This window comes from Taudactylus pleione, unplaced genomic scaffold, assembly GCF_031769625.1.
Source record: "Taudactylus pleione unplaced genomic scaffold, aTauple2 ptg000893l, whole genome shotgun sequence".
Lineage (NCBI taxonomy): Eukaryota > Metazoa > Chordata > Amphibia > Anura > Myobatrachidae > Taudactylus > Taudactylus pleione.
Genome location: NW_028285294.1, coordinates 543,467 through 565,297, shown reverse-complemented (window position 1 = coordinate 565,297; position 21,831 = coordinate 543,467). Strand labels below are relative to the sequence as shown.

Below are 21,831 nucleotides of genomic sequence, written 5' to 3'. Positions count from 1 at the left end.
ATGTGACGGCTGTGTACAGCGCACTACAGAGCCCAGCACAGGAGACATTGATGTGATGGCCAGGTACAGCGCACTACAGAGCCCAGCACAGCACAATGGACTGCTATAGGGCACAGTACACAATCCGCTGTGCTGCATGGAGGATGGGAGCACTATAAGGAAACACAAGGACTATGTGTCTGGGATCTCTCATTACTGGTGTGTACAAGGCCACAGACTTCCTATTAGGGCCGGCGACCTTATAGAAGGTTCATCTCAGTTTTAATATTCTTTGTTGTAATGGCAAAAAGATGATTGTTCTATGAATAACTGGATTTGATTAAACAGTTTCTAAATGATATTCCATGAACGAGCTCTAAGACACAGACCATAGAGTGTGGCTATAATCATCTTTAGCATTACTCAGGTTTCCTCCCCGGCTGCAGACGCTGCTATGTAAATGCTGGTTTCCATAGTCCTGGTCTACGCTTCTATAACAACTTGTTATACCAAAGGCGTCTAATTGCTCTGAGATTGTGTTACTCACATACCATGATAAGGTACCCGGATCTGCGTTTCAGCCATGATGAAGAACACAAACTAGACACAACCATTTCAATAGTCGTCTTAGTGTCTTCTATGAACAGGGGGAGCAGATAAGTGCGGACTGTAACCTTCTAGCCCAGACTGAGCCGTTAACCCACCAGTGTCACAGGATACAGGGAGAGCCACACCAGCACCTGAGCGCACACAGACAGTGCTCTGCTGCAATGGCAACACATTCTAATTACTATTAGGGAATAAAATTAAACTTACAGCACATTTTTCATAACGGACCCAGGGGGCTCTGGCCAGATGTGTGCTGTGCCTATGAAGGTGGATGCTGCAGACACAGGTGAGCACTGAAGTGAGAGTGGCAGTAAAGCTTCGGAAGGGATGCTGTCATAATACCAACAATCGGGATGGCATCGCCGGAATCCGGACTCCTGCCAGAATCCTGGCGCTGGTAGCCAGACGATAAGTACTGGGGTTAGGTTTAGACACCAGGGAGGGAGGGTTATGGGTAGGGAGAGGGTTAGGCACTAAGGGAGGAGGGGTTAGGCACCAGGGAGGGTTATGGGTAGAGTTAGGCACTAAGGAGGGAGGGATCAGGCACCATGGAGGGCTATGGGTAGGGAGAGGGGGAGGGATTAGGCACCATGGAGGGCTATGGGTAGGGAGAGGGGGAGGGTTAGGCACCAGGGAGGGTTATGGGTAGGGGGAGGGTTAGGCACTAAAGGAGGAGGGGCTAGACACCAGGGAGGGTTATGGGTAGGGGGAGGGTTAGGCAATAGGGGGGGGGGGGGGGGGGGGTTTAGGCACCATGGAGGATTATGGGTAGGGAGAGGGGGAGGGTTAGGCACCAGGGAGGGTTATGGGTAGGTAGAGGGGAAGGGTTAGGCACTGAGCGAGGGATTAGGCACCATGGAGGGCTATGGGTAGGGGGAGGGTTAGGCACCATGGAGGATTATGGGTAGGGAGAGGGGGAGGGTTAGGCACCAGGGAGGGTTATGGGTAGGTAGAGGGGAAGGGTTAGGATACTGACAAGACAGGTGTCGCTGTTTGTACTTATCTATAATCCCAGTTTACCAACACTTCTATCTGCATCCAATAGGGAAAGTACATTGTACACGGTGTTTGGGGAATAACAGAATTACACATCACACAGAATTGCAGGGTAATTAGTAAAGCGATGACTGCACCTCTCCATATGACCAGAATACAGATAGACAAACCAGAAGTCACCTCAGTCTGTCTCACATACTCTTTATTCCAACAGGTTTTATTGACATTTTCTCTATACATTCTGGAAGTATGCTGCTGAATATTGCAACGCTAATAATGCATCAGGGCAATGAGGGAACCTGGAGCTGGCACCTACAAATGGATATGGGTCACGCGTGTTCTATGCCACAAACATTCTCATACGTGTGGGCAGAAACTCATTTGCGTACACAAGTTTACGGTGAGAACATCATACGCAGTAGGTAAAGTAGTCTGGTGAGTAAAGTAAAACAACCGATCAGTAAGATAGTGGTTTACAGCAACACAGCCTCTGCCAACCTATGGCAGTCCAGCTGGCAGAACACGCTGGGACTTCTAGTTCCCCAAACAGCTGCAGATCCTCTGTCTGGTTTTTGGCTTCTAACGACCATGCCGGGGAGCGCACACTTATGGGATAATAGGTACATTTCCTCCCTGTTATCTTGCAATGCCACATGGGCTGTGTGATGGGAGGATGCTGCCGGTTCATGACCAGGGAGCTGCTGCGTATTGTGATGGGAAATTAATGGGAATTGCTGCATTGATAAGTGAATGGGAATTGTTGTATACAGCACTTTTATAGTGAAAAGTGATGGGAACAGCGATCCCAAATCATCGCTATATTATCAGAGTGCCAGGTCCTGGCCATACTGTAATATGCAGGTGTGGTCCTTAGGCTTAAGATGACAGGGCCGACATGTACAACTGAGAAAGCACATGACGGGAGTTTTACCATCAGGAGTTGACCAGAAGCCCACAGCTAAATGGCCCACAGCCTCCTACAGATAACATGAACAGCCATGAGCCCTCTAGAACTGGGCAGAAGACTGTGGCGCTATCAGTATACATGGTCTTAGACAGGACGACCAGTCTTTGGAACTCCAGCTGAACTACAACTTCCATAAAGCTACAACGGGATGGTTTCTCAGCACCATGAGAGCTGTTGTTCATCAACGAAGTACCAAAGATAGCAGGTGGCGCTACGCAACAGGTAGATAATGGCTAGGTCAGTCCTTCGGCACATAAACATCATCTTATGTATAAGACAATTATCTACCCTCACTAGTCATCGGGTCACCAGTGATCACTGGAAGGCGTGAGCCATAGGACAATATTCAAGACTGTGTTGAAAGAGTTGTGCATAAAACGTGGACTCTGATTGGTTGGACAGCCCGAGTTTTGATCCAGTCAGGAGCCACGTTCAATATACAACCCCTCCAAAGTGACTTTAAATACATATCATGTATAACCTATGGACTGTTATGGTGGGGTTCCTTGGTAGGGTCTCCGAACCAGCAATACATGCTATGGCCTGAAGGAGCGAGGAGGCTGAATAAAAATAACTTCTCTGTGGGTAATGAATGGCGGGGTCTCATCCTCTCACACAGATACATATTGATCACTTATCCCTGAAGACACACATTGGATGGGGACCCTTAGCAGACATCCCTGACCAACAGCTGAGAGAACCGCAATCAGATTTTAAGCCACAGAAAGAATCATTAATAAATATGTAAAATCACTATAGACGGAAATGGCTTCACACGGTCATTTTCACAACACAAACCAGATACAAAATTGTAACAAATGGGCACAAGCTTTTATCACAGAAGACGCCTTTCATACGCTTCCATCTCAGAGGGATCCGTTCACACCCTACACCCGGATCAGACAGATCATTTGGGTCAGACCTCGGTCTTTTACTGTGTATAATTGTATAAAAGTTATTTGGGTCATTTTCCCGCAGTCACACACAGATGGGATCAGTGGTGTCTGTAGAGTTCCCCGATTTGGTACATATGCCATACCATGTAGGCCACCTAGATGTCTGATCAGCATTACAACCCGTGCCGGCCTTTCATAGAAGCCTGTATAACGTTTGCTGAAATCTTACACGTTATATAATAACTAATTGTGCGCTCAGCTGATGGCTCCCGAAATCTCTTTTACAAATTTGAATTTCCTTGTGTCCTTATCCTGCACACATGTACTCATTATCTATGTATATACAGAGGCAAAATATAGACTGAATTCAGACTCCTCTCACACGAGTGACTATATAAAACATAGGAACCAGTGTGTACACCGTATAGACCTGTCATTTACATATAAGCCTTCAGAACATACAATCTCTGGTGTACATACATAGATAACATGTACACACCTGGCTATATATAGCAATGACTATAAATACCCCTGCAGATATACAGTGTTTATGTGCGATTGCAGTGACAGAGTTAATGAGGATTTATCCGCAGGTAACCAGTCTCACTACACATCACAATTTGTTAATTCTCAGGGTACGGCACACTTATACCTCATTAGGAGATAACGAGCAGGCTCTGATCCTTGGAGGCTCTCTCTGGTTATAAACAGGGAGACTGTAAGCACTAATAAGACCTCCGGGATTCGCCATCCTCCCCCTATTCCCACACACATCCTCCAGCATAGACACACAGTGACAGAACGCATCGCACCAGCAACACATATACATAAGGCACTCGCTGGACCCTCACACTACCGAGGACTCCAGAGTCACACAAGCACGCAAACCTAAAAACAGCACTAGCCCCCTCCCCAACTGTGACCAAAGAAAACATTACTCTATCCCACCACCGCCCATCCAAAGACACAAAGCAAATTTGTTAGGGGGCTCTCTGAAGAGCGAGGGAGCAGAACACACCAGACAAGGTGAAAAGAATTTTAAAAAACAAACAAAAAGAAACACATGTAATCTGTCCAGCAGCAAATTGACTGGGAGAATTCAGTTCTGTTCAGACATATAAAATAGGACCTGATCTATCACCCTGCTCATAGAGTGATTACTGAGGAATAAGTGGGACGAGACTCCCTACTGTTACCAAGTCTGTCTATTACAGTAGAATGTATGACAGGGGGGCAGTTACTTGTTGCTGTTATTTCTTTAACCCTTTGAAGGCGGAAGGTGCCTGAACCCCATCACTTCCGTATTTAAAGGGTAAAGGCTAACCACACATTGCAGTGACAATTTCAGCCCTGAAAACCATAACAGAGACAGGATAGAGTGCGCATTAGACAGTCCCAGAAGGCCCTTGTGGCCACAGTAAGTCTTAGATCAGCCGAGGTCTTTGACCAACACAATTATCATGTTCTCCTCTAGCTTGCCTACAGTGCGCTGGGCAGTCTGCTGGTACAATTGGTGGAAGTCACACGGTGGAAAAGCGTACAGCATCCCGCTGGGGTCCCTGCTCTTGCTGCTCCCTCCCACTGGCAGGCTAATGACGCCAGCCGCCTGCTTCTGCTTCAGATATGAGACCAGGTTTCTGAGCAGGCGGCGTTGTAAGCCAGGTTCCCCGGGCACTGCCCCTTCGTTCTGTGGGGCCTGACTAGCAACAAGCACGGCATGGCCTCCGGTGGTACCCTGCCTCACCCGGCGGGTAACTTCCTCCAGCTTGGGCTGATCAAGCCTGAGTCGTTGAGCAATTTTGAGTTGTGACAAACTACCCCCATTGGGTGCAGTGCGGTCCCTAAGTAGGGCACTGGGCACATCACGGTCCCCTTCCAAGAAGTGTAGATAGGTTGGAAAACAGCTGTTCTTTAGTACCAGGTGGCCACACCAGAGAGGCGGCAGCGTCCGTCCTTTCTCTACCCCTGGAGACTGTCTTTCTGCAGGGGGCTCAGGTGGCCTTGGGTGGTGGTTTCTCCTGGGCTGGGGTGGTTCAGGGGTTGGAGGACGGGGCTTTTCCTGTGGTGGGGGCCGGTGATTGTGTGGTGGGGATGGTGGGGTGCTTGGTTCTCTCTCGGAAGGTTCCCTCCTCGGACGATCTGGGCTCCTTTCCACTCTAGTCCTCCCTCTATCTCCAGAAAGGCTGCGTCGTCTCCGTCTCTCCTCCCTGGTCTTAGAGCTGCTCAAACCCCCTCGGTCTCCGCTCCTGCTCCGTGCAGCTTGCCCAATGGTTCTCCGCTCAGAGTTCACCCATCCTGCCTCCACAAACGGCCTCTCCCGATCAGAGTACAGGAGATGGGGAGGAGTCCTATCTCTCACTCTCAAATCTGGCTCCAGTGCAGCCCGGTGCCGGCTATAGGCCTCAGACTGTAGCAGTTCATAGGGAAGAGGCAGCGGGTAGGGGGTGGGCTGAACGGGGGCATATCTGGCTGCCGCCGCTGCAGCTTCTTCTGGGGTCACCGTTGCAAAATCCACACGTAGCCTGCGGTCCCCGAGCTGAAAGCCGCGCATCTGTGTGCATGCGGCCTGAGCGGCATCCAAGCTCTCGTACTGAATGTAGGCAAAGCTGTCTCCCTTCACGTAGTCCACAGTTCGGATACTCCCAAAGCGGTCAAACTCCCTGGCCAGGGCCGCCAGCGACGTGTTCGGCCCCAGGCCGCCGACCCAGAGCCGGGTGCTGGGGTTGGCTTTCCCGTAGCCGATCTTCATGGCGTTACGCCCCAGCAGGCGGCCGCTCATGGCCAGCTTGGCCCGGTGCGCCATGTCCAGGTTCTGGAACTTGAGGAAGGCATAGGCAGACCCCTGGCTCCTGGCCGGCCGCTTGATCACCACCTCCTCGATGGGGCCGTACTTGTCGAACGCCCTCCTGAGGTCCACCTCCGTCACCAGGTGGTCCAGGTTCCCAATGAAGAGGTTGCGAGTGGCCCGGTGGTCGTCCTCCGGGGCCAGCTGCTCGTCGTCGCCCCCCCGGGCCCGCTCCTCGTACAGGCTGTAGTAGGCCTCGGCGGAGGCGGGGGGCAGCAGGGGGTGCCTGGGCGAGGTGGAGCGGGGGTAGGCTGGCAGGGTGCTGAGGGGGACGGGCTCCGGCCGCCGGGCCGGCTGCTGGGTGAAGACGGGCTCCACACGGAGGGGCCGGTCGTAGAGAAGAGGCCGCAGCTTGGCGTGTCGGGCCTGCCGGGCTTCGGCCGGGCGGCGGAAGTTGATGTAGGCCACCCGGCCCAGCTCCGGGGTGTGGGAGAGTTTGACGCTGATGTCCCCGAAGCGCTGGAAGTGGCGGAAGAGCCAGTCCTCCAGCAGCGGCTCCGGCAGGGTGGAGCCCAGGTTACTGATCAGCAGTGTCTTGTACTCCAGCCCCGGGGACTCGGCGGGGGCCGGGCTGGGCGTCAGCAGGGGCCGGGGCCGGCGGGAGGCTGACGATGAGGACGAGGCCCCGGCCTGGTTGGGCCTCTCCCGTCTTCCCCCGGAGCTCTTGTGGTGGCCGCCGCCTCCGGCCTCCTCCCGCCGCTCTCGCAGCCGCTTGGCCCGGCCGGGACTGGGCTCCCCGCGCTCGCTCTGCCGCTTCATGCTGCTCCCGGGGCTCGGCTCGCTGGGTGCGGGGGACGCGCTCACTCCGCCGCCGCCATCTTCCACAATGAGTCGGGAGGAGGGAGAGCTGCCGCCGTCATCGGGGGGCGCCGGGGTAGGGGGCGGGGACCGGCGGGGTCACGTGCGGCGCGCCCGGGCCGGCCATTGGCTGGGTGGAGTGACGGGGGCGCGCGGTCGCCATGGGAACCGTGTGGCCGCCGTATTGGGCGCCTGCAGCAGCCAGCGGGTGCTAGAGGGAAAACTGAGCCGTGGACATGGCCGCCGGGGAGGAGGAGACATTTGCAGGGAGAGCTACGGGTATGGAGGGAAAAGCAACCGGCTCCTCCAAAATGGCGGCCGTACAGGGCGGCAGCAGCAGCGATAATAACAACGTGCTCTTCCAGCCCGGGGCTCCATCCACATGTGCCTGATACCCCGGAGCAGCCACAGCCCAGTACCCCTCCTGCTCCATCACTGTGCAACACACTCCTGTCCCCAATAATATGTCCGCACATGGCAACCCTAATACTGCACCTGGTAATAATAATAATGTGCCTAATACCCCTAATAATGTGCCTGATATTACCCATAATAATTAGGGGTGTGCACCGGCCACTTTTCGTGTTTTGGTTTTGGATCTGGATCTTTCTTCGTGTTTTGGATCTGGATTGGTTTTGCCAAAACCACCCTTCCGTGTTTTGGGTTCTGGGTTTTGTGTTTTGGATCTGTATTTTTTTTTAAAAAAGCATAAAAACAGCTAAAATCACAGAATTTGCGGGTTTTTCTACTCCTATGCTATTATTAACCTCAATAACCTTAATTTCCACTCATTTCCAGTCTATTCTGAACACCTCACACCTCACAATAGTGTTTTTATGTCCAAAAGGTTGCACCGAGGTAGCTGGATGACTATGCTAAGCGACACGAGTGGGCGGCACAAACACGTGACCCATCTAGGAGTGACACTGCAGTGGCAGACAGGATGGCAGTTAGAAAAACTAGGCCCCAAACTGTACATAATGCAAAGAAAAAAAAGAGGTGCAAGATGGAATTGTCCTTGGGCCCTCCCACCCACCCTTATGTTGTATAAACAGGACATGCACACTTTAACAAACCAATCATTTCAGCGCCAGGGTCTGCCACACAACTGTGGCTGAAATGATTGGTTCGTTTGGGCCCCCACAAAACAAGCTGGCAATTAATCTGTCCCTGCACAAACTGGCTCTACGGAGGCAAGATGTCGTCCTCATCCTCCTCATCCACCGATTCCTCACCCTCTTCAGTGTGTACATCCTCATCCTCACAGAGTATTAATTCGTCCCTGCTGGAATCCACAACCACAGGTCCCTCTGTACGTTCTGGAGGCTGGTCTCCCTGGAAGAGTTGATAATTCATTTTATGAACATCATCTTCTCCACATTTTGTGGAAGCAACCTCCTACGCCTTTCGCTAACAAGGTTCCCGGCTGCACTAAACACTCTTTCGGAGTACACACTGGAGGGGGGGCAACTCAGATAAAATAGAGCCAGTTTGTACAGGGACCTCCAAATTGCTTCTTTTTCCTGCCAGTACAGGTACGGACTGTCTGACATGCCTACTTGGATGCTGTCACCGATGTAATCCTTTAACAGACAGACGCACGCTTGTCGCTGCTGCTTTAAGGATGCACGTGCGGCTACATCGCACACAAGTCACAAACACATAAAAAAAATTGTTTTTTATTTTTTGGAGCACTTTGAGGGTTACACCACCCTTTAACAGACAGACGCACGCTTGTCGCTGCTGCTTTGAGGATGCAAGTGCGGCTACAGCCCACACAATTCACAAAGACAGAAAAAAAAAGAAGAATATTTGTATTGTTTGTGGAGCACACTTTGAGGGTTACACCACCCTTTAACAGACAGACGCACGCTTGTCGCTGCTGCTTTGAGGACAGTATCATATGCAGTGACAGTAGGCTTGTCAGAAATTGTTGGCACGTCCTTCAGTCCGGACCAGATGTCCAAACCAGCCCTTGACTTATGACACAGGCGCATGCTTGGCGCTGCTACTGTGTTGATGCACGTGCGGCTACATCGCACACAAGTCACAAACATAAAAAAAATAGTTTTTTATTTTTTGGAGCACTTTGAGGGTTACACCACCCTTTAACAGACACACGCTTGTCGCTGCTGCTTTAAGGATGCAGGTGCGGCTACAGCCCACACATTTCACAAAGACAGAAAAAAAAATAAGATTTTTCTTTATTGTTCGTGGAGCGCACTTTGAGGGTTACACCACCCTTTAACAGACAGACGCACGCTTGTCGCTGCTGCTTTAAGGATGCAGGTGCGGCTACAGCCCACACATTTCACAAAGACAGAAAAAAAAAAAGAAGTTTTTTATTGTTTGTGGAGCGCACTTTGAGGGTTACACCACCCTTTAACAGACAGACGCACGCTTGTCGCTGCTGCTTTGAGGATGCAGGTGGAATCTAGACGGGATTTGGAACCGGGGACACACTACCTCCATCAATTGTCTAAATCCCACTGCACTAATGGCGGATACCGGACGCACGTCTAACACCAACATAGCAGTCAAGGCCTCAGTTATACGTTTTGCTTCAGGATGACTGCTGTCGTACTTCATCCTCATCGCTAGGGACTGTTGGAGGGTCAATTGTTTAGTAAAAGTAGTGATGTTCCTACTTCCTCTCTGGGATGATGAACAACTCCCAGCAGCAGCAACAGCACTAGGAGGAAGTGGTTCTTGATCTTTCCCTATTTTATTTTTATCAGAGAAAGTTTGGTCCTCCATTTATGTTATATTGATATATACGTGCGGCTAAAGCGCACAAAAACACAGAAAATATTTTTTTTTTTTTGCTGGAGAGTAGTGCACTTTGTGGGTAACACCACCCTTTAAGAAATGAGCCAGCCGGCTCTGTACTTATGGGACACAGGCGCACGCTTGGCGCTGCTCCTTTGTTGATGCACGTGCAGCCACAGTGCACACAATTCACAAACACAGAAAATATTTTTTTATTTGGTTTGGAGTGTACTTTGGGGGTTACAGCACCCTTTAACGGTCAAGCCAGCCGGCCCTTTACTTATGACACAGGCGCACGCTTGGCACTACTTTGTTGATGCACGTGCGGCTACTGCGCACACAATTCACAAACACAGAAAATATATTTTTTTTTGGTTTGGACTGGAGTGTACTTTGGGGGTTACAGCACCCTTTAACGGTCAAGCCAGCCGGCCCTTATGACACAGGCGCACGCTTGGCACTACTTTGTTGATGCACGTGCGGCTACTGCGCACACAATTCACAAACAGAAAATATTTTTTTTTTTGGTTTGGACTGGAGTGTACTTTGGGGGTTACAGCACCCTTTAACGGTCAAGCCAGCCGGCCCTTTACTTATGACACAGGCGCACGCTTGGCACTACTTTGTTGATGCACGTGCGGCTACTGCGCACACAAGTCACAAACACAGAAAAAATATAATTTTTTTAGCACTTGGGGGGAGCACCCCTGATGGACAGTGCACCCCCTGGACAACACTACAGCACCCCTTTAGGACTGGGACACTGCACAGGACTTTGGAGTGGACACAGCCCATATGGAGAACTGACTGCACAACACAGTCCAGCCAGCCCCTATAGACTTTGAAGTAGTGGACACAGCCCCTATTAACAACAGCAGCACAGCGCAGCACAACACTGCACTACACTACACAGCCCAGCCAGCCCTAACTCCCACCCTCCCTCTTCACTGTCCACAGCCGAGTGAGAAAATGGCGCCGACGCGGGTACCTTATATAGGATCCAAAACCCGCGAGACTCGGAAGGCGGGATGATGAAGTTTTGCCTCGATTTCAGATCCGAGTCAGGCGGGAAAAGTCGAGCCTGACTCGGATCTGCCTCGGATCGGGGGGGTTCGGATTTCAGAAATCCGAACCCGCTCACCCCTAATAATAATGTACCTGATAATACCCCTACTAATGTGCCTGATAATACCCCTAATAATGTACCTGATAATACCCCTAATAATGTACCTGATAATACCCCTAATAATGTACCTGATAATGCCCCTACTAAGGTGCCTGATAATACCCCTAATAATGTGCCTGATAATACCCCTACTAATGTACCTGATAATACCCTTACTAATGTACCTGATAATACCCCTAATAATGTACCTGATAATACCTCTAATGATGTACCTGATAATACCCTTAATGATGTACCTGACAATAACCCTACTAATGTACCTGATAATATCCCTAATAATGTACCTGATAATACCCCTAATAATGTGCCTGATAATACCCCTACTAATGTGCCTGATAATACCCCTAATAATGTACCTGATAATACCCCTAATAATGTGCCTGATAATACCCTTAATGATGTACCTGATAATACCCCTAATAATGTACCTGATAATACCCCTACTAATGTACCTGATAATACCCCTACTAATGTACTTGATAATACCAATAATAATGTACCTGATAATACCTCTAATGATGTACCTGATAATACCCTTAATGATGTGCTTGATAATACCCCTAATAATGTACCTGATAATACCCCTACTAATGTACTTGATAATACCAATAATAATGTACCTGATAATACCTCTACTAATGTGCCTGATAATACCCCTAATAATGTACCTGATAATACCCCTACTAATGTACATGATAATACCCCTAATGATGTACCTGATAATACCTCTACTAATGTACCTGATAATACCCCTACTAATGTACATGATAATACCCCTAATGATGTACCTGATAATACCCCTAATAATGTACCCGATAATACCTCTACTAATGTGCCTGATAATACCCTAATAATGTACCTGATAATACACCTACTAATGTACCTGATAATACCCCTACTAATGTACCTGATAATACCCCTAATAATGTGCTTGATAATATCCCTAATAATGTGCCTGATAATACCCCTAATGATGTACCTGATAATACTCCTAATTTGTACCTGATAATACCCCTACTAATGTACCTGATAATACCTCTACTAATGTACCTGATAATACCCCTACTAATGTACCTGATAATACCCCTAATGATGTACCTGATAATACCCCTAATAATATGCCTGATAATACTCCTAATTTGTACCTGATAATACCTCTACTAATGTACCTGATAATATCCCTAATAATGTGCCTGATAATACCCCTAATAATGTACCTGATAATGTGCTTGATAATATCCCTAATAATGTACCCGATAATACCCATAATAATGTACCCGATAATACTCCTAATAATGTGCCTGATAATACCCATAATAATGTACCTGATAATGCCCCTACTAAGGTGCCTGATAATACCCCTAATGATGTGCCTGATAATACCCCTAATGATGTGCCTGATAATACTCCTAATTTGTACCTGATAATACCCCTACTACTGTACCTGATAATACCTCTACTACTGTACCTGATAATACCCCTAATAATGTACCTGATAATACCGATAATAATGTACCTGATAATACCCCTACTAATGTACCTGATAATACCCCTACTAATGTACCTGATAATGTGCTTGATAATACCCCTACTAATGTACCTGATAATACCCCTACTAATGTACCTGATAATGTGCTTGATAATACCCCTAATAATGTACCCGATAATACCCCTAATAATGTACCCGATAATACCCCTAATAATGTACCCGATAATACCCCTAATAATGTGCCTGATAATACCCCTAATAATGTACCTGATAATGTGCTTGATAATACCCCTACTAATGTACCTGATAATACCCCTAATAATGTACCTGTCAATACCCCTAATAATGTGCCTGATAATACCCATAATAATGTACCTGACAATACCCCTACTAATGTGCCTGATAATACCAATAATAATGTACCTGATAATACCTCTAATGATGTACCTGATAATACCCCTAATGATATGCTTGATAATACCCCTAATGATGTGCCTGATAATACCCCTAATGATGTGCCTGATAATACTCCTAATTTGTACCTGATAATACCCCTACTAATGTACCTGATAATACCTCTACTAATGTACCTGACAATACCCCTACTAATGTACCTGACAATACCCCTACTAATGTGCCTGACAATACCCCTACTAATGTGCCTGACAATACCCCTACTAATGTGCCGGACAATACCCCTACTAATGTGCCGGACAATACCCCTACTAATGTCCCGGACAATACCCCTACTAATGTACCTGACAATACCCCTAATAATGTACCTGACAATACCCCTACTAATGTACCTGACAATACCCCTACTAATGTGCCTGACAATACCCCTACTAATGTGCCTGACAATACAACTACTAATGTGCCGGACAATACCCCTACTAATGTGCCGGATAATACCCCTACTAATGTGCCTGATAATACCCCTACTAATGTGCCTGATAATACCCCTACTAATGTGCCGGATAATACCCTAATAATGTACCGGATAATAACCCTACTACTGTGCCTGATAATACCCATAATAATGTACCTGATATTACCCCTACTAATGTGCCTGATAATACCCCTACTAATGTGCCTGATAATACCCCTAATAATGTACTTGATAATACCAATAATAGTGTACCTGATAATACCTCTAATGACGTACCTGATAATACCCCTAATGATGTACCTGATAATACTCCTAATTTGTACCCGATAATACCCCTACTAATGTACCCGATAATACCTTTACTAATGTACCCGATAATACCCCTAATAATGTACCCGATAATACCGATAATAATGTACCCGATAATACCCCTACTAATGTACCTGATAATACCCCTAATAATGTACCTGTTAATACCCCTAATAATGTACCTGATAATACCCCTACTAATGTACCTGATAATACCCCTAATAACGTGCCTGATAATACCCCTAATAACGTACCCGTCAATACCCCTAATAACGTACCCGATAATGCCCCTAATAATGTACCCGATAATGCCTCTACTAATGTACCTGATAATACCTCTACTAATGTACCTGATAATACCCCTACTAATGTACCTGATAATACCCCTAATAATGTACCTAATAATGTACCTGATAGTGTGCTTGATAATACCCCTAATAATGTACCTGATAATACCCCTAATAACGTACCTGATAATACCCCTACTAACGTGCCTGATAATACCCCTACTAACGTGCCTGATAATACCCCTACTAACGTGCCTGATAATACCCCTAATAACGTGCCTGATAATACCCCTAATAACGTGCCTGATAATACCCCTAATAACGTACCCGTCAATACCCATAATAACGTACCCGATAATACCCCTAATAATGTACCTGACAATACCCCTAATAATGTACCTGACAATACCCCTACTACTGTACCTGATAATACCCCTACTACTGTACCTGATAATACCCCTAATAATTTACCTGATAATACCCTACTAATGTACCTGATAATACCCCTAATAATGTGCCTGATTATACCCCTACTAATGTGCCTGTCAATACCCCTAATAACGTACCCGATAATACCCCTAATAATGTACCTGACAATACCCCTACTAATGTACCTGACAATACCCCTACTAATGTACCTGACAATACCCCTAATAATGTACCTGATAATACCCCTACTAATGTACCTGATAATACCCCTAATAATGTACCTGATAATACCCTACTAATGTACCTGATAATACCCCTAATAACGTGCCTGTTAATACCCCTACTAACGTACCTGTCAATACCCATAATAACGTACCTGATAATACCCCTACTAACGTACCTGATAATACCCCTACTAACGTACCTGATAATACCCCTAATAACGTACCTGACAATACCCCTAATAATGTGCCTGACAATACCCCTAATAATGTGCCTGACAATACCCCTATTAATGTGCCTGACAATAACCCTACTAATGTGCCTCATAATACCCCTAATAATGTACCTGATAATACCATAATAATGTACCTGATAATACCCCTAATAACGTACCTGATAATACCATAATAACGTACCTGACAATACCCCTAATAATTACCTGTTAATATCCCTACTAATGTGCCTGATAATACCCCTACTAATGTGCCTGATAATACCCATAATAATGTACCTGATAATACCCTAATAATGTACCTGATAATACCCTACTAATGTACCTCATAATACCCCTACTAATGTATCTCATAATACCCCTACTAATTTGCCTCATAATACCCCTACTAATGTGCCTGATAATACCCCTAATAATGTACCTGATAATACCCCTACTAATGTGCCTGATAATACCCCTAATAATGTACCTGATAATGTGCTTGATAATACCCCTACTAATGTACCTGATAATATCCCTAATAATGTACCTGTCAATACCCCTAATAATGTACCTGTTAATACCCCTAATAATGTGCCTGATAATACCCATAATAATGTACCTGACAATACCCCTACTAATGTGCCTGATAATACCAATAATAATGTACCTGATAATACCCCTAATGATGTGCTTGATAATACCCCTAATGATGTGCCTGATAATACCCCTAATGATGTGCCTGATAATACTCCTAATTTGTACCTGATAATACCCCTACTAATGTACCTGATAATACCTCTACTAATGTACCTGACAATACCCCTACTAATGTGCCTGACAATACCCCTACTAATGTGCCGGACAATACCCCTACTAATGTGCCGGATAATACCCCTACTAATGTGCCTGACAATACCCCTAATAATGTGCCTGACAATACCCCTACTAATGTGCCTGACAATACCCCTACTAATGTGCCGGATAATACCCCTACTAATGTGCCTGACAATACACCTACTAATGTGCCGGACAATACCCCTACTAATGTGCCGGATAATACCCCTACTAATGTGCCGGATAATACCCCTAATAATGTGCCTGATAATACCCCTACTAATGTGCCTGATAATACCCCTACTAATGTGCCTGATAATACCCCTAATAACGTGCCTGTCAATACCCCTTCTAACGTACCTGATAATACCCCTAATAACGTACCTGATAATACCCCTAATAACGTGCCTGATAATTCCCCTAATAACGTGCCTGATAATACCCCTAATAATGTACCTGATAATACCATAATAATGTACCTGATAATACCCCTACTAAGGTACCTGATAATACCCCTAATAACGTACCTGATAATACCATAATAACGTACCTGAAAATACCCCTAATAATTACCTGTTAATATCCCTAATAATGTACCTGATAATACCCCTACTAATGTGGCTGATAATACCCCTAATAATGTACCTGATAATTCCCCTAATAATGTACCTGATAATACCCCTAATAATGTACCTGATAATACCCTACTAATGTACCTGATAATACCCCTAATAATGTACCTGATAATACCCCTACTAAGGTACCTGATAATACCCCTAATAACGTACCTGATAATACCATAATAACGTACCTGAAAATACCCCTAATAATTACCTGTTAATATCCCTAATAATGTACCTGATAATACCCCTACTAATGTGGCTGATAATACCCCTAATAATGTACCTGATAATACCCCTAATAATGTACCTGATAATACCCTACTAATGTACCTGATAATACCCCTAATAATGTACCTGATAATACCCCTAATAATGTACCTGATAATACCCTACTAATGTATGTGCCTGATAATACCCTAATAATGTACCTGATAATACCCCTACCAATGTACCTGATAATACCCCTAATAATGTAGCTGATAATACCCCTAATAATGTGCCTGATAATACCCCTAATAATGTACCTGATAATACCCCTAATAATGTACCTGATAATACCATAATAATGTACCTGATAATACCATAATAATGTACCTGATAATACCCCTAATAATGTACCTGATAATACCCCTACTAATGTGCCTGATAATGTGCCTAATAATGTACCTGATAATACCCCTAATAATGTACCTGATAATACCATAATAACGTACCTGACAATACCCCTAATAATTACCTGTTAATATCCCTAATAATGTACCTGATAATACCCCTACTAATGTACCTGATAATACCCTAATAATGTACCTGATAATACCCCTACTAATGTACCTGATAATACCCTACTAATGTACCTCATAATACCCCTACTAATTTGCCTGATAATACCCCTAATAATGTACCTGATAATACCCCTACTAATGTGCCTGATAATACCCCTAATAATGTGCCTGATAATACCCCTAATAATGTACCTGATAATACCCCTACTAATGTGCCTGATAATACCCCTAATAATGTGCCTGATAATACCCCTAATAATGTACCTGATAATACCCCTAATAATGTACCTGATAATACCCCTACTAATGTGCCTGATAATACCCCTACTAATGTGCCTGATAATACCCCTAATAATGTGCCTGATAATACCCCTAATAATGTGCCTGATAATACCCCTACTAATGTACCTGATAATACCTCTACTAATGTGCCTGATAATACCCTAATAATGTACCTGATAATACCCCTAATAATGTACCTGATAATACCCTAATAATGTACCTGATAATACCCATAATAATGAACGTGATAATACCCTAATAATGTACCTGATAATACCCTACTAATGTACCTCATAATACCCCTACTAATGTACCTCATAATACCCCTACTAATGTACCTCATAATACCCCTACTAATGTACCTCATAATACCCCTACTAATGTGCCTGATAATACCCCTAATAATGTACCTGATAATACCCCTACTAATGTGCCTGATAATACCCCTAATAATGTACCTGATAATGTGCTTGATAATACCCCTACTAATGTACCTGATAATATCCCTAATAATGTACCTGTCAATACCCCTAATAATGTACCTGTTAACACCCCTAATAATGTGCCTGATAATACCCATAATAATGTACCTGACAATACCCCTACTAATGTGCCTGATAATACCAATAATAATGTACCTGATAATACCCCTAATGATGTGCTTGATAATACCCCTAATGATGTGCCTGATAATACCCCTAATGATGTGCCTGATAATACTCCTAATTTGTACCTGATAATACCCCTACTAATGTACCTGACAATACCTCTACTAATGTACCTGACAATACCCCTACTAATGTGCCTGACAATACCCCTACTAATGTGCCGGACAATACCCCTACTAATGTGCCGGATAATACCCCTACTAATGTGCCTGACAATACCCCTAATAATGTGCCTGACAATACCCCTACTAATGTACCTGACAATACCCCTACTAATGTGCCTGACAATACCCCTACTAATGTGCCTTACAATACACCTACTAATGTACCGGATAATACCCCTACTAATGTGCCTGACAATACCCCTACTAATGTACCGGACAATAACCCTACTAATGTGCCGGATAATACCCCTACTAATGTGCCGGATAATACCCCTAATAATGTGCCTGATAATACCCCTACTAATGTGCCTGATAATACCCCTACTAATGTGCCTGATAATACCCCTAATAACGTACCTGTCAATACCCCTTCTAACGTACCTGATAATACCCCTAATAACGTACCTGATAATACCCCTAATAACGTGCCTGATAATTCCCCTAATAACGTGCCTGATAATACCCCTAATAATGTACCTGATAATACCATAATAATGTACCTGATAATACCCCTAATAATGTACCTGATAATACCCCTACTAAGGTACCTGATAATACCCCTAATAACGTACCTGATAATACCATAATAACGTACCTGAAAATACCCCTAATAATTACCTGTTAATATCCCTAATAATGTACCTGATAATACCCCTACTAATGTGGCTGATAATACCCCTAATAATTTACCTGATAATTCCCCTAATAATGTACCTGATAATACCCCTAATAATGTACCTGATAATACCCCTAATAATGTACCTGATAATACCCTACTAATGTACCTGATAATACCCCTAATAATGTACCTGATAATACCCCTACTAAGGTACCTGATAATACCCCTAATAACGTACCTGATAATACCATAATAACGTACCTGAAAATACCCCTAATAATTACCTGTTAATATCCCTAATAATGTACCTGATAATACCCCTAATAATGTACCTGATAATACCCCTAATAATGTACCTGATAATACCCTACTAATGTACCTGATAATACCCCTAATAATGTACCTGATAATACCCCTAATAATGTACCTGATAATACCCTACTAATGTATGTGCCTGATAATACCCTAATAATGTACCTGATAATACCCCTACCAATGTACCTGATAATACCCCTAATAATTTACCTGATAATACCCCTAATAATGTAGCTGATAATACCCCTAATAATGTACCTGATAATACCCCTAATAATGTACCGGATAATACCATAATAATGTACCTGATAATACCATAATAATGTACCTGATAATACCCCTAATAATGTACCTGATAATACCCCTACTAATGTGCCTGATAATGTGCCTAATAATGTACCTGATAATACCATAATAACGTACCTGACAATACCCCTAATAATTACCTGTTAATATCCCTAATAATGTACCTGATAATACCCCTACTAATGTACCTGATAATACCCTAATAATGTACCTGATAATACCCCTACTAATGTACCTGATAATACCCTACTAATGTACCTCATAATACCCCTACTAATTTGCCTGATAATACCCCTAATAATGTACCTGATAATACCCCTACTAATGTGCCTGATAATACCCCTACTAATGTGCCTGATAATACCCCTAATAATGTGCCTGATAATACCCCTAATAATGTACCTGATAATACCCCTAATAATGTACCTGATAATACCCCTACTAATGTGCCTGATAATACCCCTACTAATGTGCCTGATAATACCCCTAATAATGTACCTGATAATACCCCTACTAATGTGCCTGATAATACCCCTAATAATGTGCCTGATAATACCCCTACTAATGTACCTGATAATACCTCTACTAATGTGCCTGATAATACCCTAATAATGTACCTGATAATACCCCTAATAATGTACCTGATAATACCCTAATAATGTACCTGATAATACCCTAATAATGTACCTGATAATACCCCTAATAATGTGCCTGATAATACCCCTAATAATGTACCTGATAATACCCCTAATAATGTACCTGATAATACCTCTACTAATGTGCCTGATAATACCCTAATAACGTACCTGATAATACCCCTAATAACGTACCTGATAATACCCCTACTAATGTGCCTGATAATACCCCTAATAATGTACCTGATAATACCCCTAATAATGTGCCTGATAATACCCTACTAATGTACCTGATAATACCCCTAATAATGTACCTGATAATACCCCTAATAATGTACCTGATAATACCCTACTAATGTACCTGATAATACCCCTAATAATGTACCTGATAATACCCCTAATAATGTGCCTGATAATACCCCTAATAATGTACCTGATAATACCCCTACTAATGTACCTGATAATACCCCTAATAATGCACCTGATAATACCCCTAATAATGTACCTGATAATACCCCTACTAATGTGCCTGATAATACCCCTACTAATGTACCTAATAATACCCCTAATAATGTACCTGATAATACCCCTAATAATGTGCCTGATAATACCCCTACTAATGTGCCTGATAATACCCTAATAATGTACCTGATAATACCCCTGCTAAAAATACCCCTAATAATGTGCCTGATAATACCCCTACTAATGTGCCTGATAATACCCCTAATATTGTGCCTGATAATACCCCTAATAATGTACCTGATAATACCCTAATAATGTACCTGATAATACCCTAATAATGTACCTGATAATACCCCTACTAATGTGCCTGATAATACCCCTACTAATGTACCTAATAATACCCCTAATAATGTACCTGATAATACCCATAATAATGTACCTGATAATACCCCTAATAATGTACCTGATAATACCCCTAATAATGTACCTGATAATACCCTAATAATGTACCTGCTAAAAATACCCCTAATAATGTGCCTGATAATACGCCTAATTATGTACCTGATAATATCCCTAATAATGTACCTGATAATACCCCTAATAATGTGCCTGATAATACCCCTACTAATGTACCTAATAATACCCCTAATAATGTACCTGATAATACCCATAATAATGTACCTGATAATACCCCTAATAATGTACCTGATAATACCCCTAATAATGTACCTGATAATACCCCTACTAATGTGCCTGATAATACCCCTAATAATGTACCTAATAATACACTTTCTACACCTTCTTTTGTGGGTGGTAAAGTGTTTTTTTTTCTTTCAGAAAAACGCAGGCGTGTCTGACCATTTGACCGCTGTTACATAGGCGCGCATACATTAGCCATTGTGATTGCATTCGCAGCATGAGAGCTCTCAGCGTGTCAGGAGAGCTGCAGTGTTTGTGGCTGAGCAAGATGGCTGCTCGATGTGCGTCCATGTTACCGATATGTACACAGGTAAGCGATGTATGCAGATGAGAAGGCAGCGGTGGGCATCCCTATGCTCGGGTGATCTTTGCAACCATTAGCATATTTCCGCAGCTTCGATCGCATTAGCGTCCATCTCTGGATCAGTCCCAGAGTCGGTTGTCATAGAGCTGGCGGCGTACATACACGGGCGTTCCCGAGAGGTGGCCTGAAGTGAACGCAAAAAAATGTGGTCCCATGTGAGTGTTACGGGAGTGACAGTGAACACAGCCGCGTTC

At 44.3% G+C, this 21,831-nt stretch overlaps 1 protein-coding gene across 1 annotated transcript; it reads right to left on the bottom strand.

Moving 5' to 3' along the window:
- Positions 1 to 1,768: 1,768 nt before the first annotated feature.
- On the bottom strand, positions 1,769 to 7,196 carry RBM15B (RNA binding motif protein 15B). The gene is given in 2 exon segments (XM_088459074.1): positions 1,769 to 2,016; positions 4,895 to 7,196. Coding segments are annotated over 2 exon segments (2,277 nt in total). The 5' UTR covers positions 7,052 to 7,196; the 3' UTR covers positions 1,769 to 1,896.
- Positions 7,197 to 21,831: the final 14,635 nt, after the last annotated feature.